This window comes from Motacilla alba, chromosome 1A (assembly GCF_015832195.1).
Source record: "Motacilla alba alba isolate MOTALB_02 chromosome 1A, Motacilla_alba_V1.0_pri, whole genome shotgun sequence".
In the NCBI taxonomy this organism is placed as follows: Eukaryota; Metazoa; Chordata; class Aves; order Passeriformes; family Motacillidae; genus Motacilla; species Motacilla alba.
In genome coordinates this window covers 34,505,853-34,532,455 of record NC_052031.1, presented here as the reverse complement: position 1 = coordinate 34,532,455, position 26,603 = coordinate 34,505,853, and the positions used below count along the sequence as shown (strand labels likewise).

The following is a 26,603-nucleotide window of genomic DNA, read 5'->3' as shown; positions in this document are numbered from 1 at the left end:
CTAAAATGATTTGTCATCTTTCGCCACAGGCCACTGCCTGACACACACATGCCACAGTCTAATATCTCGCCTGCTTTGACATCAAAGTGTCTTTCTTCGGCCATTAACAACAAGAAGAATGGCAGAAACTTCCATTCTTTCTGGGAGAGTTTTAATTAAATAAAAGGCCTCAAATAGCTTCATGTGACTAAGGCAGGGGGAAAACCTTTCATCATAAAATGAATTAAATATATAAATCTTGTTTATTCTCTTCCCCTGCATTTTTTTATTTACTTCACAGTCACATTATTTCATTCTTTGCTGAAGTTTATGACAACATTATATGATATCTCCTGGGCTTTCACAGTCTATCACCTTTTACAGCTCACTCTTAATGCCATAGGTCATGAAAGACAGAGTTCATCTCATTTTACAAAGGGGAAAAAGGAAAGAAGTCCTATATAAAACCTCCAGTTGCAGAAAGATTTTCACGTGCTGAAATATACAGTTGTGAATAGGTCCACTGAGCCTTTTCGTAGCAGCAACTCTGCCTGTTTTGAGGGATGAGTGATTTCTACGGCATGCCCCAGAGACCTGATTTCCCAAATCAAATTAGCAAAGCAGAAATGCAGCAAATGCTGTGCTCCAGGGTGGGACCAAGGTGCAGCTGGGGAACATTTTCAGTCTTGGTGGAGTTGTCTCTGGTCTTCCTATTTCGATGTAGTTAATCAGTGCTATTCATTGATGTGTCTTCACAGGACCATGTTAGAGACGTATCACTTTTCAAGACGAGTCTCAGAACAAATTGCTCCCTTCTTGCATCCCATTTTGGAGGAAATAAAATGCAAAAAAACCTGTATGTGCCAGCCAAAACCATTGCAAGACTCTTCATTCAAATGAAAGAGGTCCTTCCGATGGCAAGTGGCGTTATAATTATAGACTAGAAAAGAGCAAGATCAGCAGCTGCTGCTGCTGCTGCTGCTTGCGTTTGTTCCCTGTGTAACTGACAGGACAGAGTACTTGGCAAAAACAGACTTCCAGAAGTGGAAAGACATTTTAACCCCTGTTCTTGTCAGTCCACTCCTCTAAGGGCTCAGCAGCAGCTACCCCTTGCTTCAGGTTAAGGGAAGAGCAAGGTGATTTTTGCAGATCTGAAGGGGACTTGGTTAAGGACGCCTGAGAAAGAGGAAGGGTCCAGGATTTGCCTTCGGGCTTGGATTGCTGAATCAAAATAGCAGGTCAGTGGATACAGCTTAAGCTTAATATGTTTTTATAGCTGGCTTAACTCAAATCTCTCTCACTCACTTTCTCTTCTATGCCGTAAACTAAAAAACAAGGTGAACAATGACAAGGGGTAAGTCTGCATAGAGGTACTATTTATTTATATATTCTGTAAAGAGCCTTTCATGGTCAGTTAGGAAGCACTGATGGCTGTTATTTTGTACTGTGGTTTCTCTCTGAATCCTAATGCATCCTGAAATTCTCAGCCAGGCAAAAATCCCATTTACAATTGGGTTCAGTATTAACAGAGAGAACACACTTATATTTTTAGATGTTTATGCCAAAGGTCTTCTGATGATCTTCACAAAAGGGAAATAATATATAACTCACATTTCAGTCTGTGCTTGAGAAAGTTTCAGAAAGGAAATAAACACTGAGTTAAAAAAAAAAAAAAAGGCAGCATCATAGATATGAATCAAGGTCTCTACAGGCATCAAATGGGCATTACTTGTGTTATGTCCTCAAAACTCACAAATCCATACCAGCAAAAAGCCTAGCCCTATATCTGCTGATGAATTTAAGGGCCGTATGATAATTAGGAATGTTTTTCATGGCACTGGTGCCTGTGGTATCTGATCTAATGTACTCTGTCCTTCTTCAGCCCTGGCCAAAAGAGTGCTTAGGAAGGAATGTGCTGGGGGGCATCGTTATGCTTTGCTCTTCCTGTCCATCTCAGTTTTAGCTTTTTAATTTCCTGTGGCCATAAGTAATGTAGGAAGGACTCTCTGCCAACATGCTGCCCATGAACTAAGGGCTTGGGACCACTGTGCAAGAGCCACAGTTAGCGCAAGGCTTTATGCCAAAACTTCCTGTTGCAAGGGGAGGCCATACCTAAATGGTTGTTGTTGTCCTCACAGGAAAAAAAGCAAACAAACAAAAAACCAAAACACAAATACAGATTTAAATTTGTGTTTGCTGTGTTGAGAAATCTAATCAGACAAACACATAGCTGTCTTTCATAGCTTTGTATAGTCAAAACTGTTTTGTAATCACCTAATCTGACCTAATGTATATTTTAAGACTTTGAATTATATTATCCTGAAGTCCCTATATGAACCCAATGATAAATGTTAAGGAAAGCATTTGCTTAGCAGGAGGATAAAACAGAGTGTACAATAGGTAAGGAAAGGCAAGGAAACCAAGGCACCAAAGCCTAAAATTTCTGTAACAATCCCACTTTTCTTTGCTCCATTTCAGAGGCAGAAAGAATAAGAAGGGGCATCCAGTGTCTTCCAAGGGTTTCTATTCAGAGTCAAGGGCATTGAGTAAGGTGCTAAGAGATGGCTGGAATGTGATTAAGTGAAATATAGTTGCTACAAGCAGACAAATGGCATTTGGTGGATAAAAATCTCCTCCCAGTCTAATGCATGAGGAAATATTCTTAATCCTGATTCCTGTTATCACTACAGCTCTGCATTTGTGGCCAAAGCCAATCTACTAGGCCTTGCAAGACAGGATTTGCTTCAGGTCTGTAGAGAAGGTAGACCACTTTGTCCAGCTTAGCTACTGACCAGTTTCTGATACTTTCCACTTTCTGATAGCTGGGAGGAAGGAATCTTTCCTGAACTTCCAATACAGGAACCAAGAGTCATGTTTTTGACACTAACGGCTGCCTTCCTGTAGAGCTGCAGAAGCTCCAAGGGTGTTGCAAGCAAAGTTTTTTCCTCTGTGGCCCACAACAGATGCCCAGATACCAGCAGAGACCAGCAGAACCCCTCAGCCCCTGCCTGTCTCAGTTATGTGAATTCTTCCCGAAGGTCATCTTCTGTGCTACAATTTGCCCTCAGCTTAAAGATCCTGAACAAGAGGGTGACTATCTAGTCCCCTGTTCTGACATTTGGCTGCCCCTACAGTTAGCAGTTTATGTTTCATTTCATCCTGCATTTGTCTAATTTCATCCTCTCATTGTGGCCCTGTGATGTGCTGAGGGTCTGGGTTCTTGCCAAGCTACAAGCCCTCCCATTATCAGACATCTTTTCTAGATCCAAGTCCCTGCTGGAGATTTCCCACTGGCGATTTCCATTACAAAGTGGATATTAATGGGGAGATAGAGACACACTTGTTGGTAGCATGGCTTAATCACATACTCCACACATCAATGGGCAAGATCTAAAGGCTCCTACAATAGTTCCAGGAAACACAGTGTATTTTTAAGCATATTTTTTACCCCATTCCTCTCCTATAGTCCAGCCATAGATTTCTTTCGTTGTTCATAAAGCCCCAGAATTTTGCTGGAGAATGGACATCTTTGCCTGCATTTTCTTAAGCATTGCATCCTGACCACAAGATTTGTAGCAGACAGGACTGCATTTCCATGCATGCCAGTCAGACAAGTTGGCACTTGCATTGAACTTCTTGGAGTACAACAATGACAACAAAAAATTTAAAGGTCTATGCCAAAGCTCGGGAAAAGAAAAAGTATCATTTGGATTCTAAAGACCAAAACCCCTGCTTCTTTTTTTTCTTTTTTTTTTTAAGAAAGAAAAAAAAGCAACACAAAAAATAATCTTCAGACCCATGCTGGCAAATATCAAGCAATCGTTCTGCAGAGATAAAGAGACAGCCTGTCAGCAATATAAGGCTTATAGTGTCTTTTCCCTGCTTCTTCCCTTGGTAACTAAAATAAAAACTGGCACATTTACAGGTGAATTTTAATGGCTTACATTATGCTCTGCATCAGAGACACAGCCAAGATGCACAAATTATTTCTCATCTATTAACTAGGAGTTCAGATTTTTCTCCCCCACCCCCCAATAAATTTGCTACAGTGGCATCATGAAAATATAGACAATAATAATATTTGTGATACACAGTAACTTTCTTGAGATTTTGTGCTTGTCTTAATTACTCTCTTTCTTGCATGCTGTATAAAACTGCTTTCATTCACATTTGGAGCTAAGATTTGTTTTGTAAGCATATGAAAGTTCCTGCAGCATCTCCCTGCACTGAGCAAGAAAGTACCAAACCCAGCACAAAGTATTTACCTGTGTATTTTCAGTTGTACTTTAATTACACTGTGTCTCACACTACCTACCTGAGCAGCCCTAGGGCTTGTTTTGTGTGACCATGCAATGCTGAAGTATTGAGGAGTAAGTCTAGCTGCCAAGGAGAGAAATAACAGCATTCCCCAGCTGATTTCAGCTGCTGTCGTAACTGTTAATGAAAGAGGCAGTCCCCAAATCTCATTTGTTTTTTCAATTATTATAATTACCACAGCCAACTGAAAATACTGGCTGGGGATGTACATGCATTTATGGAATTTAGCTTTACTTCTCTTACCAAGACACTGAAAAGTTTTGAAAAAAATGTCAAGCAAATTTGTTTCCTATTCTTTGCTCACACTAGAGTGGAGCAAACTGAGAGTAAGCAGAGACTGCAGGGGTCTAATATGTCCCTGCCAGTGCCACCCAGAAAAGTGGCCACATTCAGTGCTAACTGCTGGGTTTGGGTGGTCATTGACATGAAGCCCAAATACAGCCTTGCACCAGTCATTCTGCAGGTCTCAGAAGGGCTTGTAACTGCAACATTTTTTATTTTTCTCTCTCTATAGATATGTGAATACAAACACCATGTATTTGTGTACACATATTTTATATGTTTAAATTTACATGTATATCCATGTGTCTATCTATACAAGGGTACATTCAGGTTAGGATACACTGTCTAAAATGTTGTTGGTGTCCTGCTTCTCTTCTGCTGTTTCTAGGCCCAGCCTCCCACGACGATGACAGTCACTTATTCCAGCAAAGTAGCAAATGCCACTTTCTTTGGATTTCACAGATTACTCCTAAGGTGGAAAGGCAGCATCTACAAATTGCTGTACAGAGAATTTATTGTTTTTGCTACTCTTTACACAGCGATAAGTGTATTATACAGGTACACTCTTTCCAATTCACATCTCATTAAATGTTATGCTGAAGTTTCAGACTTCCTAGAGTTAGGCTGATGAATGATGGGGGGAGGATACTCTTTACTTATTGTCTTTTCCTTGGACATTTTCCAATGTGCTTACCTTTCCATGTTTACTTTAAGGTTCCAGAGGAAATATGTAGACTGTCAATACTGTTTATCATATTCAGCTGGTTGTACTTTTAGCCTAGCATTGAGCAACCATCCTACTGAAGTTAGACTAAATAAAAACTCAGAGCGAGCTTAGGTTATACAGCTTTTGTCATTCTGACGTCGGGCTGTCAGTTGTGAGAGTGCCTCCCTGCTTTAGATCAAAGGTATAGACCTTTTGTTCTCCCTGCAGAACTCTGTCTTTGGTTGCTCAGTGGGAATTTAACAACACTGAGAGGTAATCATTTTGGAGTGAATTTATATAGCCAAGAAAAGCAAAGTTTTGCTCCAAGCTAGGAAAGCATGCAAACTTGACTTTTAAGCTTGCAAAGAACCAAGTAAAACTGCATGGAAGCCAGACATAGTTATTATCTGTGTGTCACCCAGCACCTGGCAGGAACATATTACAAGAAGAATTGCTTTTTCCACCAAGGTGTGAATTAAACACTGTATGACAGATGCAATGCATCAGTTAGTACAGTGAAGCTTTTAATTGATGAAGTACATTACATAGAAGTATCAAAATTATGGTTCAGTTCTTACCGTGATCTCTAATCAGATCTCTGCTTTTTATTGGAAGCAAGGAGAAAATGAGATTCAGTTTTTCTCTGATTAATCACTATTTTTTGTTCAGTAATCTATACCTGTAAACAAAGAAAGAAAATTATAGCATTAATATGTAAAGGAACACCAAAGTGTCACAGTTATTGAAATTAATCTAGTTTTATTGAAATATCAGGCAATTGAGGACCATGGTAAATACACCACAGAAAGCTTTCTATATGTGCTCCAGTTTATTGCACAATTGTAAGCAAAACCCACCAAATATTTGTTATATGTTCCATTTATAAGAAATCAAAGAATAACTGTAATAACTGTAACTCACCTATACAAATTTTAAAAATTATACTGAGGCTTGTTGTATTTCATCAGATACCTTTTCCTGTGGGCAGAAGCTACTACCATGGCCCATTTGCTATCATTTGGTGAATATTTTCCTGATTGCAAAAGACAGTTGTATTTTAATCTTGTGGAAAAGAAAAAGAAAATAGGAGTAAGAATAAAAAAACTGTTGCAACAATGTAACATTTTCAAATCAGAGGAATTTTATTGGTAACCTTTTGCAATTCAAGCAGACCTGAGCATTTCCAGTTAGTGCCACTCTGGAAAAGGCGACTAGGCTCTACTTGCAGACTTAGAGCTTGCTGTCGTCTTTGGTCTGTATGGGACAGCAAACAGATTCTCCAGACATATTGATCCAATTAGTAGTGCCATTCAAATTAGTCCTGAGAAAACTACAAAAAACAGGGAATAATACTGTTGCTTCCTCCAGCTTCTTTAATACTTGCCAAAAGCGTTCGGACCTTTACCTTTAAGAATTTGCTTGAAGGCATTAGCCAAGGTTGCTCCCCAGTATACATATCTAATTATTTATACATGTTTGCATTTAGTATCTAGTGCCAAAATATTGTGGAAGGACAGATACATTTTATTTTTGCTGCAGATTTTTTCTTACAGGTAGCCAAAAACGGTTCTTTGAAAAATTATCAATTTACTGTGACAAATATGCTGAACAAATCCCAGTAACTTTTGTGCTTGGTAAGTACCGGTTAAATGTGAAATTATTCTTCAACTATGTCTCTGTTCAGGCATTTTGTGAATGTTGGTGCATGGAAGCATTTCGGAGCTGAGGGGCATGTGGGAGGTTAGAGGTTCACAATAGTCATCTGCTTCCAACAAGCCTTCTCAAGTTCAAGTTGCTTTTGTCACATCAACGTTTATGCTCATGTTTTTAATATACTAATGAGGAAGGTTTCCATATATCTAGATCATGCCCACTTACACTGATACCTTGTACCTGATCTCCCAATGACATAAATTCACCCAGAGTTTTACTACACAAGAGGAAATTTGGAAATTCATGGGTATGAGATACTCAGCTGGATTGTACTGTTACATTGTAATGTCCATTAAATAATTAGTATTTATTGCATCCTGGGTTTTGACATGGCTTATTGCATTCATTCTGGGAAATATAGCAGCTTGGTGATATGAGGAACACAATGCAAACTAAAATTAAAGTAACTGAAATCCTGATAGGCACTGGACTTTTATCTTTCCTTCTAACCCTCAGGTTTCTATGTAACTTTGGTGGTGAATCGCTGGTGGAACCAGTTTGTGAACTTGCCTTGGCCAGATCGTCTGATGTTGCTCATCTCCAGCTGTGTGCAGGGCAGAGATGAGTACGGGCGCTTGCTCAGGAGGACTCTCATGCGTTATGTGAATTTAACATCTCTCCTGATCTTTCGCTCTGTCAGCACAGCTGTGTACAAAAGGTTCCCCACCATGGACCATGTCGTTGGAGCAGGTACTGCACTTTGCCTCCCCAAAACTGTTTTCCTTTCTCTCAGAGGTGGGGGCTCAGGGAGGGAAGAAGCCAGCCTCATTTTTTCTTTCCTGTGGCCTCATGTGTGCCTTGTACCAACCCACCTCAAAGCAATCACCTTTTTGTTAGTGACTTAAATGATACAACCTTAAGAGTGCATCTTTAATGTTTTTAATGTCTTCAGCAACACTATAGAAATCAAACGAGTTTGACAGTCTTATGTGAATCTGCTTTCAGACCCCATGGAAGGGCCTGCCTCAAGCACTCAGGCATATGGAGCAGGTACAACATTCTCTGAAGCACAAAAAAAAACCCCAAACTTGCAATATAGCATGATGCAGTAGGAAGGGTGACTTATTACATGGCATTGCCCCAATGTCTGGGATATAACTTAGTCTGATGTATCGGAGACTGATCTCTGCAGGCGCTTCACAAGTACAGCTTTATCTCAATTTTTATTTAAGTAGACTGCATTTTTAATACATTGCACATTTAAAAAAAACTCAAAACTCAAAAAACTCCTCAGCCCCAAGGGTTTTTTCTCTGTATTGAAAAACTTTAAACTTAGTTTTTCAGTAATAAGTAAACTAAGTATTAAACATATCTTTGTTTTCTCTTTCTTTCAATAACACAGTGAGTGTAATGATGATGAAGAGAGTTCAGTTGTGTAACACCTTGACTGTCTATCAAGGACTGACTGCTCAGTATCTAAAGGCGAGGTGTGGCACTGTGCCTTCTGACTGGTATGGTCAGTGTCAGAGGTAGAACAGCAATGCAAAGATATGGGGATCTGTTCCAAATAGAAGTCATGTTTTCTACTGAATGTCTTGAATTTCTTAAAATTATTCCTTTGGCAGAGATTGGTAAGCAAAGTTGTAGCAAGTTAAAATATGCAGTGTAATATACATATACACATTTCAAATATGTGTGAGAAGCTTTAGATATTTTTAAAAAATGCCAGGCAGAATGCACCAATCTTATTGGAAAAAAAAAACAACAAAACAAAACAAAACAAACAAAAAAAAAAAAAAAAAAGAAAAAAAAAACCCAAATCATTTATGTAGGATTCATTGAATTTTAAAGCTCTCTTCCTTGTGCTGTGCAACCAAACTGTTTATCTGAGCCAGTGAGAGGTCAAGGAAGCTTCTGTCACTGTCCCCAGCAATCTGCTTCTATTATGCACTGGAAAATTACAACATTTCCAGGCAGCTAATCCAGCTCTGCCTCCCTATTGCTGAAGACAATCTGTTCCAAAGAGACAGAATGTCACAGCATTGTACCAAAATTGTAGACTGGAAAGCAAGCTTTGATTGTTGGTTTTTTTAACAGTAAAAAATCTTGTACTATAAACTGTGTATATAAGTATAGACAGTGTAGCCAGCTCTGGATTCCAGTACTTTTTTTTTTTTGTAGTTTTTAATGCACATTGTGCTGCAGAGTTTTTATTGATGCAGTATTGAGCTTTTCAGGGTATATTTTGCTCCTGTTAACATCCAGTGACTTAGACAATACTCTGCAATCATCCCCTCCCTAGCTCCCTATGGCATTGCATACCAGAGTGCATGGGAGGGAGGCATTCAATATGAATGTGAGCAGCACAGTCATCATTGAAACAACTTATGACAATTTTGCATTTTGCTGTCAAACTGTGAACTGCCATGACATAACTATTGCTACACACCTCTTTTCAGCAAATGAACTGCTTAAATTCATAGAGAGAGCAGTGCCACAATGATCTAGTCTGACTCATCCATAACACAAGGCACAAAAGCTTGCTAGCAGCATCCTTTATGGTGCTGGAATTTCTGACCGAGCTGTAATACCTTCTAGGAATGTGATCAGCCCAGATGTAAAATTCAGGTGGATATACTGGAGACTACGCTGCATCCTAGCTGACCAGACATTCACAACAGTAAACTTGCTGTTGAAGAGTGACATCTTATTCTGTCTGAACTATTCACTGGATTTTGCAATAGATTTAGGTTCTTCTTCTTTTTTTTTTAATTAGAAGAAAATATTTTTTTCCCTTATTAGTTACCTGTCAGCAGACTGCATAAAGGCTTGAATGAAACTCAGAGCTTCACCAACTGTAGGCTCTTCCTATAGGATACAGTCTTGATTGCCAGACCTTACTTCTGACTCTTTTTCATGTTCTAACACTCTTTGTGGAACTGATTCACTCCTTTATGATGCTGACTGCGGGTGCACACATGCTGTGTCAAATGCCTAGCGACTGTCCTGAGCACAGCAGTCATGTTGGCTGCAAGGTGCAAGGGGGAAGCTGGATGCTCAAAAACACAACTGTTAAAAAACAGAGCAATGAGTGAGCAGCTGAGCAGAGAGCACCCCAAAAGAGCTGATGGGAAACACTGAAGAGAAACATGAGGTGTGAGCTCAGAAACATGAATATCTATGGCTGAAGACTGAAGTCCCAAATCCTCTATTGGAAGGAAACAACTAAATTTACCCTTTCCCACATAACACAGAAGAAGAAAATGAAACTTTTATCTACTTGATCATATTCCTTCTCTAATCACTAGTAGTAAAAATATTTAATGTGAATAACCTGAACCAATCTTGTCTCAAACCACTGAGTTTTGACAGGAGAACTGAATGCTCTTTGAATCATGGGAGAGCATGAGTGATTTTGTCCTAGCCAGGCTTGTGTTCTCATCAGTAATTTTCCTGTAATATCTCTTTGGCTGACACTGTTCACATTAGTATCCTTTGATTGTTTATTGATAGCTCTCCATGTCACTCTTCTGATACTTCCACAAGGATTCAGTGCCCTGTCATTCCTTAGATCATCCTTTTCATGATCGTGGCACAATGTTTGACAAATATTTCCCATTTTCTGGAGCTACTTCAGTCTTCCAGCACTTGTCAAAACCAGTATTCTCGTTTATAGAGTTTCTTGGTTAATTCTTTGAATACTCCTAAATAAAAATAGCATGACCATATTTAGAAACCATGTAATTTTAATAACTGGAATTTGATATCCTCCCTGATATTTAATGGAATATAAAGTGTTTCCTTACCACTGCAATAATAGTGAGCTATTCTGAACTGTACGTTGTCTCTATTGCCAGCAGTAAGAGCCATCCAGAATTAGTATTTTCTGCAATAAGAATACTAGGCATTATTAATATAAATCAAAGAGAATATTTAATCAATATTAACACAAACACTTCAATGCAATTTGAACTTTATCATTATAAAAATCAGACTTTGCTGAGCTTTCTGAACAGAAGGTGCCCAATTTCAGTGGAAAGCTGAACTGATCCTAGCTGTTCTTTGTGATCCCTTCAGGCTGAGTCTTTCCAAAGCCTCCAAGTGACTTGCATCCAGTGTTTACTCCAGACTCAATTTTTGTTTTTCTGTCTGTATGTTTCAGCCTGACAGAAGCATCTTTTCCTGTCCTGTAATAAGCAGGCTGGTTGGACAAAAACTAAAGGCAGCCTGAAAGACTGACTTTTAGGAGTCAGGAGCCATGACTAGCAGGTTAATTTGTGTGGTTGCCTTAATTATTTCTGTGAAGTTGATTATGAGAAGTGGCTGCAAAATGCCCAGGGAACTTTTAAAAGCTTTATCTTATTCTGTTCTGAAATTCTATGATACTGCATGAGTACTGCCTTTTGATGCTGAATATTTCCTCTTCCACAGTGTTTTCTGTCCTGTCCTTGCCTTCCTTCTCAGTAGTTGCACTATTTCATACTTCCTGTGTAGGCTTGTTCCGACTGTACAATAGTGACATTTTCCTCAACAACAGAATATTTAAGATCACTGTGTTTAGCAAATCTTTTTTAACTTAATTCACATTTCTGTGCAACACAACTGAGTTTCTAAATATTTATTTGTTTGCTGTGTCATGTGTCTTTAGCAATGTTAGCCATAATGGATGTATTCTTACTTCCTCGTTGGAGTCTGCTGTCAATTCTCTAACTGAATTTTCAGCATTCAGACTTGTAATTGGTTGGCTGAGCCCCCTATTTTGTGGCTGTCATGTTACTAACTTTGTCTTATTTCAGAGCTAATGTCAACACAACAAAAGAAGCTTTATACCCACATGATAGATGTCACATACATGAGCAAAAACTAAGATCCACCAAACATGACAATTGCTCCAATACCAGAAAACACAGGATTTGGACAAAGGAAAATGTGAATTTTTTGAGGTTGTTTTTGTCAAAGCCTGGGTGGAAGGAGGACAGCAGAGCAGAGCTTTCTTTCCCAGAGGGGTAGAGGTGTTGCTCCAAAAGCCAGCTGCTCCCTTGCCAGTCCCGGGCAGAGATTGGCTCTGGTGCAGGATTTGTCACACACAGCCCTGGCTCCCCGCTTATGTGACCTTGGCCTTGCTTGCAGCAGGGGAAAGCAGGGCTTCACAAGGCAGGAGAACTCTTCAGGAAACCTAATACCTTCCCAGCTCCCCAGCAAGGCAAATTGCCAGGCAGAGAGCATCTTCAGCTTGCAGCCCCACAGCATGTCACCTGGCCCAGTGTCCCCTTATCAGCAGGATTTTTGTGCATGACTCCCTCTTCATCTCTTTGCATGCCTTCATAACCCCAAAGAAAACATCAAACAATCTGTCAGGGAAGTATTTCACTGGCAGAAGGTACACACTCTGTTGGGCTTTGTTTCATGCATGCACTTGTATTCTCTGTTGCTTGCTCACTTCTTTGCAGATATAACAAAAAATTATCAGAATCAGAAAGTCATATAACTGCCCTTACAATATGCCAAAATGCTTCTGATGCTTCATCATTGGTGAAAAATGTTTCTTGACTGATATGTCCAGTTCCTTATTTTTCTGAAAGCAGAATATGAAACTAGAGAGTAATTAGTACAATTCTTAGTATTCTGTGTATCTACAATCTGTCAGCAGTTAGATATAAGAACACAGTAATAGCAAAGTATTGCCTATATTTATAAAAAGGAATTTAGCATAGGTAATTAATGCACAAAGAAGTTCTTTTGAGTAAGATCTGTCCTGGATTTTTTTTTTTCAGAGGAGGGTACTAGTTAGAATTGTAAGTTGTGTTTAACAGAGTTCTTTGCAAATAATACAGAAACAGATAAAAACATATTCCAAATGTATAGAATCAGTAGTACTGAAAGCATAGAATAAATGAAGGTTGTTTTGGTTTTTTTTGTAAATAGGTTTTATGACAAAATATGAAAGAAAACTTTTTGACGATCTTAAGTCTCCCCACCTGAAATACTGGGTCCCATTTGTCTGGTTTGGAAATTTGGCATCAAAGGCACGAAAGGAGGGAAGAATTCGAGACAGTGTGGATCTGCAGACACTGATGAATGCAAGTAGAAAAAGGAAATCTACAAAAAACTAATCTGAAATTGCTATGTTGCTTTTCACTTACATAATTGGTTTTATTTAATATGCACAGATCTCCTGTGTCATCTAAATGACCTTACTCAGGATTTATCCCACTTTTCTTTGTGTACCGATGCACACTTAAACAAACAGCAGCATTCACTGGGATTCTTTTTAATATGACTAAGAAGGTATTGCAAGAAGCAAAACATTGATGAGTAAAAAATTATTGTAACATCACTCTAAATTCATACTTGTCCCGTTGCTGAAAATATGAGAAATGAGAATAATTTGGCATTTTGAAGATTTTATTATCAGCTTCAGAGAAGATAATCTCCCTGAATATTTCATTAAGTGGTAAAATATCCTTTTTATGATGTAATATATTCTCTTTCATGTATCACTAGACTGTGAATAAAATAGAAGCAGAAGATGAATTGTGAAGAAATACAAAGTATACTAAGCACTCCAACTCCATAAACCAAGTCAATATTCAAATGGGGTGCTGGGTACAGTTATAGTATCAATTTATATATACACTATACTTTCTTTTCCCCCTGTCCTTTTATATGTGCAAAAATGAACTGCAACAAAATATTTACAATTCAGAATTGCATCCCATGCAATTTTATTTTGTTGTGGTTTCTTACTGGTTGCTTTTTTGGTTTTGTTTTGGTTTTTTTTTTTTTTCCCTTTTAGGAGATGAATAAGTACCGGTCTTGGTGTAGCCTTTTGTTTGGTTATGACTGGGTTGGAATTCCACTGGTCTATACCCAGGTACTGAGCTATTATCCTGTAGAAAGTTCAAAACACAATTTCCATGAAAGGGGGGTTGGTACCAAACGTTCATGGTATAAAACATTCATAGTCCCAACCTGAGTCTGTGAGATGCTGAGCACTGGTTCACTTGCACAGGATCATGGAAGCCTGGCTAACTATTTATGGCATATTTAATGCAGAGATGTTTTGAAGATCTTGCATAATTTGGAAGAGGAGAGGGAAGCACTGAAATGGTTTTCTGTTTCCTGAGTGTTCTTCCTGGTCGTAATTATTCCTGTGGTCTCTGTATTTGCAATACCTCCTACAGATTTATAAATTATATGGCAAAAAGCAGACAAAGGCCTTTGAGCATGGGTTGCCTTAAGCATAAGATTGTGTTGGTTCATTATTTCAATGAAGTTCTGTTCTTTGCAGGTTGTTACTCTTGCAGTCTATACCTTTTTCTTTGCCTGCCTGATAGGGCGTCAATTTTTGGATACTGACCAAGGGTATCAGGGACATGACTTAGATATTTACATTCCAATCTTCACACTGCTGCAGTTCTTCTTCTACGCAGGATGGCTCAAGGTAAGCTGGCTTTCTGGACAGGTGATGGGGGAACCCTCCCTGGGGGGCTTCTCAAGGTGTCAGATCTGTGACACATGTGTCAAATCTCCAATGAATACTGAAATTACGCTAGAGGTACATTCAGCCTGAAGTGTTCTGTGGTCATATAGGAATATCATGCAATGCATTTTTAATTCCACCTGACAGACAGTATGGTAAGAAATGGTCATGATCTGAAAGAGCCCATTTTAGTAGCACCAAAACCACCACAACTCCAAGGGAGTATTACTCCCACAAGGTCTCAGGACTTGAACTATAAAGTGACAGAAAAGAGATTTAAAAAAACCCTTTCTCCCACTCCATTCTGCAATGGGGAACTATGGCTGCAGACCTGGCATCAGCTGAATGGGACTGAATGACACTTTCTTCTTATGATCAAAGCTGAAAGTATCTGCTGTTAACCTCATCAGATGCAGGCAATTAAAGGTCCCCAGTTCCAGAGGGCTATGAAGGAGTGACAGACAATATTGGCTAGAACCCCACTGCATAAAAATGTTCATTAAGAAGAAGAGTTGTAGAGGAATTGGATGCTGCCCATCAGCCTGTTGATGACTGCTAGCTAACAGATCACAATCTATCTGACAGTTGAGTAATTAAGCCACATACCTCAAGGTGGTTCTCTCCTCTGAAACAGACTTGCTGGAAAAAAGTTTCATTGGGGTCCATGTACATTAGATTTCCTTTTGTGTTTATTGATCATGGGTGGAAACATAGAGCTAACTTTTCTGTTAGAATATAACTTTTCTGTTAGAATATAAATTGTACATAGTTGGCTGTAGACACGCCTTCCCACAGCCAACTCTGAAGGGCAGAGTAGAGAAGGCAGCACACAAAGCCGGCAGATTGTGAGGAAAAGTAAAGTGTGTGCAGGACAAGCTCCTCTAGTGTTGTGTCCTAGGAAATGAGGGGAAAAAGGATTTTGCTGCATAGGGACCAGCCTCGATGGGAGAGGGAGAGAGAGGAAGGGAGGCTGCTACAGTGAAGGTAGCAACTTCTGGAGAAAAGTAAGGCTTTATCTGTAGGCAGTGTCTTCCCATTGTACTAGAGGGTTAAAAACTGTAAGCTGTTCCTCTTGCCTGCCCTGCTGGTCCCCCTGAGGGCATATGGGCTTTCCTTCTTCAGCACCCAAGGATGTTTATAGCATCTCCTCCTATAGTTAGGCTCAGAGCTTCCAGCCAACTCCTGCTGTGGCAGGTATAAGATGCCATTGTAACTGAAAAATATCCTGCATAAGGAAATGAAGGAGAGGAGAAGTTTTTGAAAGGTAATTTAATATCAGTAGAGTTTCCTCAGACTGGGGGTTTGTCCAAACCTTCAGTGCCCCAAGTCAGGATATTTTTGTCTTGAAGGTTACAGCAAGTTTCCTGCTGAGAGTGTTGGACTTTGGCTGCCAGGCAGCAAAAAGGACCCTGAGGTATTGACTTCCAGTAACTTGGCAATTCCTCAGAAATAATGGATAAACTGAGCTCATTCCTTGGCCTCAAGCCTGGTGTGTTATACCTATAATACAGGTCCAAAGTTTCCCCTTACATGAGACAATTCTAAATCCGCATTTTCTTTACAAGGACTGATGAACTCTCCAAATACAGAGTTTAGTTGTCCATCACTACATTCCTTTCTGGAGAATAAAGTCAGGACCAGGTCAGCCAAAAAAAGCCACCACCGCTATTTGCTCTGTCCCAGTCCTCACTTTTTTAAGCTCATGTGATAGGTTTTATGGTGGACTTTTGGATGGTTGTCCATCAGTTTACACGAAGCTGATCCATGTCTTCCCTGGAGAGCCACAACACAGACTGTGTTCTGGTTCCTCCATTTTGCAGCACTTTCATAGCTGTACCTGGAATTTAATACCATGTGAATGAGTGTGAGCAGAGGTGATCTCTGTCTCCTTTCATTGCTCCCACCTTACGGGTGTTTTTGTAGTGTTAATCTACTCAGCAGTTCTTTTGTTGTGTGCCAGTGCTGGCCTGGGAGGTGGTGGCCTCAGAGAGTCAGCAAGTGCTTACCCACAGGGACAGCCCAGAGGCACATAGGAGAAATATGCAGGGGGCAACTGCCTTACAGCTATAAGTTATTTAGATCATGGCTGTCCATAGTGAGGTTAATGAACAGGACTGTTAAATCATACAGTTGCTTTACCCATATCCACATTAAACCAAGGACCTGACTGCTGCTCCCGTGCATGGACCCAGTGATCACAAGGAAGGCTTGGAAGGGTTATCAAAAATATGATCAGCTTTAAAACCAGGACTTAAAAAGATAAACACAAGGAGAAAGGAATGGAGGGGAGAGGATATTTAACGTCAGTGTACCAAGAAACTTGGAAATAGAGAAGCAGTCTGAATTTCCAAATTTTTTTTTTCTATCTAACCTTTTTTTTTCCTCCATCAGCAGCTATGTGCTTACTCTCCACACAATGTACTTTAGTGATCACGGGGGTGGGGGCAGTCTCTGCGGGGTTTTTTACTGGAGTTTTTTTACTCTGGGGAGCCAGAGAGGGTACCTTTCTAGACTAGTTCCCAGACTAAGGTATCACACCACAAATGTGTCTGAGCTCACTGTTTGATTGTGTCCTCCACAGGGTGAGCTTCTGCCCTGCAGTTTCAGCCACTTCAGGTACACAAACCCAAGCCAGCAGGCTGAATTAAAGACAGGTTCTGTCTCTGGGGTTTGGCTAGCATGATGCAGAGATTACTTGAGTCAAGTTCTTTTGTACACTGCTTTTCCTCAAAAGCCTTGGAAGTTGCCACTGAGGTTAATGCTGATAAAGAAGTAGGGGCTGAGGGCTGAGGTGGAGAGATGAGCTCTACTCCCTCCAGCAGACTCCAGCTGCAAGCCTTGGGAATACTGACCCCATGGGCTGGTGGACTATTGCAGACAACAGTGCAATAACAGAGCCTCTAGCTGCTAAACCATTCATTTAAATGAGCCAAAGACAACAGTAAGGAAAGGTAATGACTATTGGATGTGACAATTACCTTGGCCCAGACATGTCTCAGTTCCCAGCAGGCCAGCACTGACAATTGTAATTGACAGCACCAGCAAGGCACGGAGATATGAATCTATAGTGAAAGCAAGCTGTTCCTTCACTAGGCTGGCAGAACAATCACACAGGAGCTCAAGCTATGATTGCAAGTGACAGGCAGGGAGAGAGAGAAAAATCCAATCCTACTTTCTCTGCAGCAGTAGTCCTGACATGGCATGCCAACCTCTCTTCACTGTCTCGTTTTCTTTCCAGGTCGCTGAACAACTCATTAATCCGTTTGGAGAAGATGATGATGATTTTGAAACTAACTGGTGCATCGATAGAAATTTACAGGTTGCTGTTGTTATTTCTACTTCTAGCTTTACTCTACCTGTATCTATCTGTAGGTTATCATTACATCTAATACCATGTCTTAAATTGAGGAATAAATCAGGGCAACAAGTGCTAGCAAAACATATTCTTTCCCTGAAGGATCACCTGTGGCTGTGATCCACAGAGTTTGTTTTCATAAGCTAACTCATCTTGATTTTGGTATTTGGCATTTACAATGCCTGACTAAACATGCAAGCAGCTGACCTGAAATTATAAAACCACTCTATGCCTGGAAAAACATGTAATGTAGGTCAATCCTGCAAAATCCAAAATTCACTCCCACACAGATAAGAACACATCCGAATGTCTTGAGATTAAAATATTGCATATGAACCTTCATTTAAAAAGAAAGGCAGCAAAAATAATAAAAACACTAAGCGGAGTCCTGAACTGGCCCTGAATAAGCAGGGCTAGTACCATGACTCATGTTGGGATGCTGTCACCCACAGCAGTATCAGTGGTCAGCACAGGAGCCAGTGTCCCCAGTCACAGGGGCTGTGAGATGACAAGGGTACAGGTTTTATTCCAGTTCCCCCTGATTCCCAAAGAGCCCTGGCTGTTGTGCTGTCAAGGAGCTCAGAGACATGAGGATGTCCCACAGCACCTTGCTGCTCCCTTTGCATAGAGCCAAGCACAGGGCTGGCTGAGCTGCTGTTGAACTCCAGGAAAGCAGGGCCCAGAGTCAGGGGGAGCAGGAGCCAAATAAACCACCAAATTAAGCAAAGTAACCAGACTAAGCAATGCAGGTATGTGCAAGAATGGGAAAGGGACTTCACATGCTCTCTAGCCCAGCACCATGTCAGGATACTCGTGCTACTGTGCCTTAGAGCCTGTTGTGTGAAATCTATTAGAAAGATGTTCACATCCTTGATTCAGAATGTCTTAAAATAGCAGTGAAGCCTATCAGAAAGATTTTTGACCTCTGAACACTTCGAGGAGCACATGTGTAATACTTTACACAGATTTTCCATAGCACATGAAGGATCACATCTAACTCTTTATACCTGTGGGAAGGACTTCAGTCTGGCACAAATATCTTTGCAGTACAGAAGATTCAAGTTATGATAAAATTTATTCTTTCAGGAGTATAGGCAGATATAGGGGGTTTATTTTGTAATACTGAGTCTCTTCCTAATGCCCAGGCCATCATGCACAGCTTATGTTAAAGGGTTGCTGAAAGAAATGTTGACCCAGGGAGTATAAAGTAGACTATTTCATATACTCCATTATGTGGAAAGTGACATGATTTATGCAAAAAAAATTTAAGGTTTCACTTCTGGCTGTGGATGAGATGCACATGAACTTGCCAAGGATGGAGAAAGATATTTACTGGAATGATACCTCTGCCCGCCCACCCTACACAAAAGCAGCTGCTGATTACTGTATTCCTTCCTTTCTTGGATCAACTATTGAAATGGGGTGAGTGGTACCAAGGGTCCTTATTGCCATCAGAAAGATCACCACCCAGTGACAGTCTGCATTGGCTGGCCAACAGTCAGTGCAGGGATGCGGGCTCAGACGATACTTCCAGCAGAGAAGATGGAAATGGGAAAAGAAATCAGGAGGGAGTGGACAGGCTAGTGTTGGTGGGAGGATGTCTCATGTGTTCATCCAAGTTGTGCACGCATATCTTAAATTGTATAATCAATAAATAGGGCGTGCTTGCAGGGAGGGTTTGTTGATAGTCTCTGAACACATTTGTTGATGGTCTCTGAGCACAGGATGATACCTGAAGACAGTGACTGACTTATCTTAATAATACTTGCTTTGCTACAGCGTCTTCATGCATCCCCAGTTAGCAAAACAGCTATTTCTTTGTTCATTTAGTTAGCAGATAACAGTTGAAATAAGTCCAGATTTTTGTGAAGATCAACAAGAAATAATCTTAAATGTTTTATGACTTTTCATTAACTAATAATCCTGGCATGGAAGTTGAAATGGCCAGATTTTGTGAAGGTATGAAGAGGATTTATTTGCAGAGATCAACAAAGAACAATGGGTATAAAGCATAGAGGGTATGGGATTGCCCCCTGTTGTCAGGATCTATATGAGGAATCAGTGACAGGCCAGTTACCTTGGAATCTGTTAGTTTAAATACTTGTGACATGCTGTAATACAGACAGATCAATAAGCGTAAATACCATCATGCCTGAGAAAATACCAGCAAGTGGATGTTCTTATCTGAAAACCTTTTTAAAAACTTTACAGAAGACATGTTTTTTAACTTTAAATATTATCTCAAGATATTTACAATTTTCCCATCATTTTCCATCTTTATCAAAATAAAATGTCCTTAATTTTTTGTTTAATTTGGCCTTAAAATTATATTTTTCTTATTATTATTTTTTTCATTTTTGCATGCATTCAACTACAAAGGACAATGGTTTTATCACACACAGCCTTTTCAGAAGTTATTTCCTTCTGGGAAAAAAACTATAAAATGGCAAAAAGAAAAGCAAAGAAGGAAGTAAAAAAACTAAAGAAGAAAAATTCACAGAATATAATATATTTTAAGGTAATTTCTAGGGGGAAAAGGTGGCAAAGAAGAAACATCATTAAGTCTGCAAACAATTTTTAATAAAAAAGTACTTCACACAAAACCTTAAGGAAGGAGAAAATAAGAAATAGTTCCCTGATAGCTCCTGTGGAATGCAAACAGCTCTGATGTGTTGACTTTTTAGTAATTATCTTCTCATGTGAACCGTTTCTCTGTTCATATCTCTAAAAATTATGGATAACTCTTATGCAAACTTCAAAAACAAGCTCTAAAAATTCTTCAAAGTCCAAAGCAAATATATAAAACTTGAGCCCAAACCCAAAGTCTTCTCCAGTCACCTCAAGCTAACATCTGGAACAAGTTGCCTAAAGCGGTGGTAGGTGTCCCATTCCTGTAAACATTCAAGGCCAGGTTGGATGGGGCCATGAGCAACCTGATCTAATTGAAGATGTCCCTGCTTATCACAGGGAGGTTGGATTAGCTGCCTTTAGAGGTCCCTTCCAACATAAACTATTCTGTGATCTTCACAAATGCTGGATGAAGTTCCTCTGTCCCTCCAGGTTAGTCTTGCCTGCCTGTGTTCCATGCCTCAGATTTCGCCCAAGCTCCTTTGCCATTCTTGTCCTCAGGACAGGTAACTGGGCCAGTTTGTCTTGCCCAGACTGCACTGTCAGTGACATGTACTGAATTCACTGGCATTTGCAGCAATAGTTGTTCTCAGGAAGCACCAAGGCTGTGCAGGAGAAGAGTACCAGGTACAGGTGACACACTTCAGACACGCTGTCATGTCCCAGAAGTAAGTGAGATTCGACCATCTGAGTAATTTCAACATTTTTTGAAACTGTTGTCCTCTGTTTCCAGCAGTAGCTTTTTCACGGTTGCTATTTTTGCCTGAAGGATTCTCCTGAAAAAGTAACTACAGCACTGAGTAGGATTCCTTTCTCCACTTTCCCTCACCCTGAGCACAAGCCTAACCATGTGTGTGGGGTTTCACCCCCGGATTGGGATGACTCCAAAAGATGGAAAAGTCCCTCCTCTAACTCGTGCCTTCGAAGAAAGACTCAGTAGTCTTCTGTTGTCTGTTCTTAAGGTAGTTTATTGTTGGTTATCTAAAAGATTCTTCTCCCTGAACTGCTGTGGCTCATTCAGCAGATCAGACAAAGGCACACTGCCCTCCCAGGGGGCTGGTGCTATCTTTTATATCATATATTACATACTACATGTTTATGCTTTTTCTCTAATACCTACTATCTATATTGAATGGTGACTTTCTATTCTAAACCAATCTGTGAGTGCCAACATCACTAAAGACATGGAGATTAGGAAGGAGAAAGAAAGGGGACAGGGCACACCCAAGTCCCTCCATCTTAGATCTCCTGACCCCCATGTACAAAACCTGGACCCCTGCGTACAAGGCTTAAAACCCCCCTGTACAGCACTCAGAAATCCTACCCTTTACTTCGTGACTACTTCTACTACAATATCTAAACTTTTGTGACTTCTTGTTCTTCCTGCAAAGTTGGTAAACTGTTCCATGGGTCAGATTCAAAGCCACAGGGGTCTCTGGCTGCATGCCAGGGTCTCAGATACTTTTAACCTGGGTCTGGAACGTCCGAGAATGTCTGTGGGACATTCTGAGTTCCGACACATGTGGAGCTGCCTCAGAAGGCTGCAGCTCAAATATGAAGTGGTGCCAGATGCCTGGCTGGATTCCCTCCCAGCCTGGTCCGTAGGAGAAGAGACATCTGAATGTGGAGATTTCTTTGTGTGATCTGGTTAATTCAAAGGCAAAGACACTCTTTCCTGGCACCATCATCCTTTTCTTCCTTCTCTTTAGGGACACACTAGGGCCTTGGTTCCTATGTCTTGGGTCTTATGTGTGAGACAGAGGGATAAATGTGTACTGATGCTTCCTATATTTAAGTGACATGTACCACCTGGCTTTACTTGGCAGGCTGGCTGATACCGAATTTCTCTATGGGGAAGAGTGGCCTTGGGAAGAGGAGAAACACCAGAGACAGTATTCGGTTTTGAGAAGAGTCAAGAGGTTTCTCAGCGTCCATGAGGGTCCTTCATACCCCACTCACCAGCGCTACAGTCGGCAGACGAGTGAGAATTCAGTGTTTTTCCCAGCAGATGAAAAAGGGCACATCAGACGGCTGCAGGAAATGCACACAAGAGGGAGGCACTCTACCTTAAGCTTCAAGAAGAAACATGAAGGAGTTACCAGAAGTAACAGGCTTCATGGTAGCCGAGAGCTAGGACCCATAACGGAAACCTCAAGGAATGAGGCACAGTTTGGTGACAGTGACACCTCATCTGAGACAACCAGGCCAGTTCCTGAGGTCATCATTTCTGAAGCCCAGGAGATGGAACCTGATGTGCGGGACAAACCAGATCTGCCAACAGAGCGCTCCGCAAGCATGCCAGAAGAGAAGCTCCAAAGGATCATAGCTGAAGCAAATGTGGCTCTTCTGAGCCAACACTTTTTCCCCCCAGAAATGACTCCATACCTCTCAAGTTCAGAGGTGCATCAGTCACTTCCTAGTGTGATAGGAGAACCCAAACATGAGCCCCAGGTTAGTAACATAGCTGGTCTCATAACAGATCATGAGAGAAACCTTCAGCGATGGAGTTTACCAAGCTTCCATAGTCCTAGTACAGCATCAAATGCTGATGCTGCACCACCTTCAACAGATTCTGGGACAACTTCACAGCAAAGGACATTCAGTGATGGAAAAAATGGTACTTCTGCTTGTGCTCCACAAACATTTGAGATGCAGGACTTATGGGAAAACCTGGACAGTAAAGAAACAGCCATAGTAGAATTTTCTAATGAGGAGAGCGAAAGAAAACTTTGACCATTCTTCCTCTGGGTTTGACTGAACTTCTTGTCTTCTCTTGAACATGGTTCTCAGAAATTTGCTGAAAGTCCAAAAGGGCAGACTCAGTACTCAGACAAGTCATGAACAACATGCAACAGAGGATTTGGGCACCTAAACAGGAAGCATTGTGGTGACATATTTTAAGCCACTTTGTCACTGGCTTGAAATCTGTGACTCTGTGGGAAATACATTTACAGAGAGTACTGGGAGCCTCAGGATGTATATGGAAGTGAGCTGTGTAGACATAACTAGAGGAAACACTAAGGTTATCAGAAGAGTGGGTATGATTCTGTCTACTTTGGATATACACTGAACTCTGCTGCCTTTGTCTGCTCCATCAGTTTAAGGTCCAAGACATCCCTGTAAGATCTACCAACAGATTTGGTTTCTACTCAGGTGGCTCAAAAGCAAGATGTGGGCTCGATTCCTTTCTCAGCCTGGGGAGATTCAGCCTATCCTCTCTCACTGCCTGGAGGAACACTTGAAAAATCAGGCCCCACATTTGTGTAGGACAGTATTCTGCCCCACTCCTGATGAAGCTATGCCACTAAAGAGCAGAAAAAAATAAAAGGATTAAATGTTTAATTTCATTTTAAATACTGGAAAGTGCAAAATAGCTGATGAGCTGGGCATGCTATGTTTGAGCCTTGGAGCACATATGTGGCATACCCAGTGACAGTTTATTGTAAAATGAGGCTCCCAGGTGGCTTCCCTCAGGATGACAGGGCTGCAGCACTCTCTCAAGAGGTGATGGAACTGCAGGTGCAACTAAGCTTAGGGCTCCACTCTTGTGGAGATCTTCAGCTGGAAGTGCACAGGCTGTAGTCATCCCAGGCAGACAACAAAGTGACCCATGACTCCTACCAAAACTGGTGTCCACTTCCTAAACCTCTCCCCCATCCCCATGCTAACCAGATGTACCACACACATTCTTAATCAACCCAAACCTGAGTCAGCAATAGGTGGGCTCCTGCTACTCCAGGGATGACCAAACCTCCTCCCTAAACCTGCTGATAGTGACCTGGCCTTTCAGCTATCACTCCTGTAAAAGAAGTCTCAAAGTACGCCAGGAAAGCAGCCACAGCTCCTTGGGTTTAGCTCTCACCCACGTTTACAAAAGTGCAGTCTGGAGCATGTTGCCAGCATTCTTCCATCAGTGAGTAGAGGACAGACGAGGGAGACACAAGGTAGCTCAGGGACTGAAAGAACAGAGAGAGGGGGCGACCAAAAGTTGTGAGTCTGCAACAACCAGCAAAAGCAGTATGGACTGCATGGACAGCAAGTCCACCCAGTTCTCGTGCTCAGAAGGTTGCACCTCAAAAAACAAACCAGCCTCTCTGCCATAGTAACTGGTAACACCAGTGGCTCCTGGGAGACTTTAGGACTCCCTGAACCTGGGAAGGGAATGAACAGACCTGCCTGCTCCTGCTCCTACAGCCAACAACTTAGGTGAGGAACCCTTCTAGCTGGTATCACATACAGCAGGACCCTATCTCATCTGGGTAGGCTTTGAACAAAAATCAACTGCCCTCCCCACTTGTACTTCTTCCAACTTTATTTCAGCCTAGAAATTGGCTTCTGCTGCTGTATGTTAGGCATGGTCTGAGCAGAGCCACACTCCAAATCCTCCAAAGACACTAGACAACAACACATGTATCCCGTCAGTTTAGGAAGCAGAGGACATTTGGCCCAAGGAAGCACTGTTTAAACTCATATTATGTGAATTCCAGTTATGCAGGAAAGCCAAGCACAGATTTGCCAGGCACCTATGGAAGGACTTCTTCACAGCATGAGATGAGGTGACACTGGTGTCTGACAGCAGCTTATTGAAATTTGATCACAGTTTGGAGTCAGGCGTTCTGGTGCAACCTCACACTTGCCACTCCACAACAAGTGTTCGGGCAATTCAGGTTGCTATGTTTAGGTTTGACCAACAAAATGAGAAACTCTGTGGAGTGAAATTATACAGAAATAAACAGCGCCTTAGCCTAGCAATCCAATTTTCTTAATGGCCCTTATGCAACTTGTGGAAGCATTCCCTTTTTCCTCCTGATTCCCTCTTTCTTGTAGCTGAAGCCACACTTTTCAATTCAATGTTTCTCAATCTAATTGCATCTGCAATTGTCAAGGAACATAATTGACCAATGTGCTTAACTTAAATAAATGGCTAATTTTAAGTACAAACAGTACATTTTAAGGACAGCCAGACAGCTCCAGTCACACAGCTAGAAACAAAGTAAAAGTAACTGCTGCTCTCCTCTACAGCACTTTTGTCAGAAGAGCAGTACAAGTTTCTGGAGAGTTTGGCCATACTCCTCCCAGGCAAGCATGTATAGGAAGTGTTTTCAGCACCTGTGAAGGAAGCCTGGCCCACAATCTAGCTCTCTCCTCACAGTACACAAGCCTGAGGAGCTGTGCTAGAGAACTGCTGTAAGGAAACTTAAACCAGAAATTAGAGAAGACTCTCAAGTGTCCAGCACAAATCTGCACTGAGAATCCTGTCCCACCTACCTGCTCCCTCTAATCCTTCACACAGCTTCCATCAGGGCTTAAGGTATTGGACCAAAATGCTCTTTGTCCCCAACCCAGACATCACCTTGTTTCATCCCAGCACTGCTAAGCATGAAAAGCCTTCCCAGTTTCATCATCGAGCTCTGCTCATCTCAGCCTGGCTGCTGCCTAGGAGGCACACTGCTGCTTTCCACCACAACATCATACATCTAATCAGCAATGATTTTGCTCCCACTCGCTCTGCCAGCACTCCCTGGCCCTGCAACAGTGCTCATTATTTGATGGAGGCTAAGGGTGGCCACACAGCAGCCATTAGGTAGGTAAGAGCTTCAGTGAAGCCCCACAGAGGTGTCTATTACACATGCAGATGCATGCTGCATTAGAGCTCTGAAGTCACGCAATGCAATCTGTAATACACAGCCAGCATTTCACACAGTGGGCCAGCTCCAGGTTAGCTGCATATTCTGTTCATTGCTTCTAAAGAAGCTAGTGCTGGGATGAGTTATCAGAAAAATTTCCTCTTGTCATTTAGCCTGTTAACTCACTTTGGCAAACATCAGTGTACTCTGATTTGTATTAAATTGTCTTTTGAGATTATGTGCTCTCTTACACACTTCTCTCAGTAAACTCTTTGCCTTAGCATGGTAAATGGAGTATTTTAGCAAACCTACCAATCTACAATTCATGTTAACAGGTATAAGCAATGTTGAATTATTGTATGAATAAAGGCACTTTGAGAAACACCATTGTCCTGGTTTTACTGAACTCTCAAGAAGCACTTTAAGCAAGGATTTGACCTATCATGCAAAAAAACTTGATGTCTACCACAACAGCAAGGCACTTACAGAAGCTGGCAAAGTTGGACAAGGATAGAAAAGGGCCAGGATAGACAAGCAGGTCAGAGCAGCAGTTTGCTCCCATCAGATGGTGTT

At 41.1% G+C, this 26,603-nt stretch overlaps 1 protein-coding gene across 2 annotated transcripts; it reads left to right on the top strand.

Moving 5' to 3' along the window:
• Positions 1–970: 970 nt before the first annotated feature.
• Positions 971–26,428, top strand: BEST3 (bestrophin 3). 2 transcript variants are annotated; one of them, XM_038154597.1, is made up of 10 exons: positions 971–1,217; positions 4,967–5,136; positions 6,824–6,918; positions 7,454–7,687; positions 12,863–13,017; positions 13,734–13,811; positions 14,229–14,381; positions 17,659–17,739; positions 19,046–19,197; positions 22,230–26,428. In XM_038154597.1, exons 2-10 carry the CDS (start codon positions 4,985–4,987, stop codon positions 23,134–23,136), a joined length of 2,007 nt encoding a protein of 668 aa, XP_038010525.1. In that variant the 5' UTR covers positions 971–1,217; positions 4,967–4,984; the 3' UTR covers positions 23,137–26,428. The 2 variants fall into 2 exon arrangements, with proteins under 2 accessions (XP_038010525.1, XP_038010526.1); XM_038154598.1 differs by lacking the exon at positions 4,967–5,136 and having other exon boundaries at positions 22,230–26,427.
• Positions 26,429–26,603: the final 175 nt, after the last annotated feature.

Excerpts from the sequence above, each read along its gene's own strand:
- BEST3 (XM_038154597.1), top strand. The coding sequence starts at position 4,985 with ATGACAGTCACTTATTCCAGCAAAGTAGCAAATGCCACTTTCTTTGGA. Across the intron at positions 5,137-6,823 it reads GCGATAAGTGTATTATACAG|ATTTTTTCTTACAGGTAGCC; the intron begins GTACACTCTTTC and ends TTTTTGCTGCAG. Across the intron at positions 13,812-14,228 it reads TTCCACTGGTCTATACCCAG|GTTGTTACTCTTGCAGTCTA; the intron begins GTACTGAGCTAT and ends TGTTCTTTGCAG.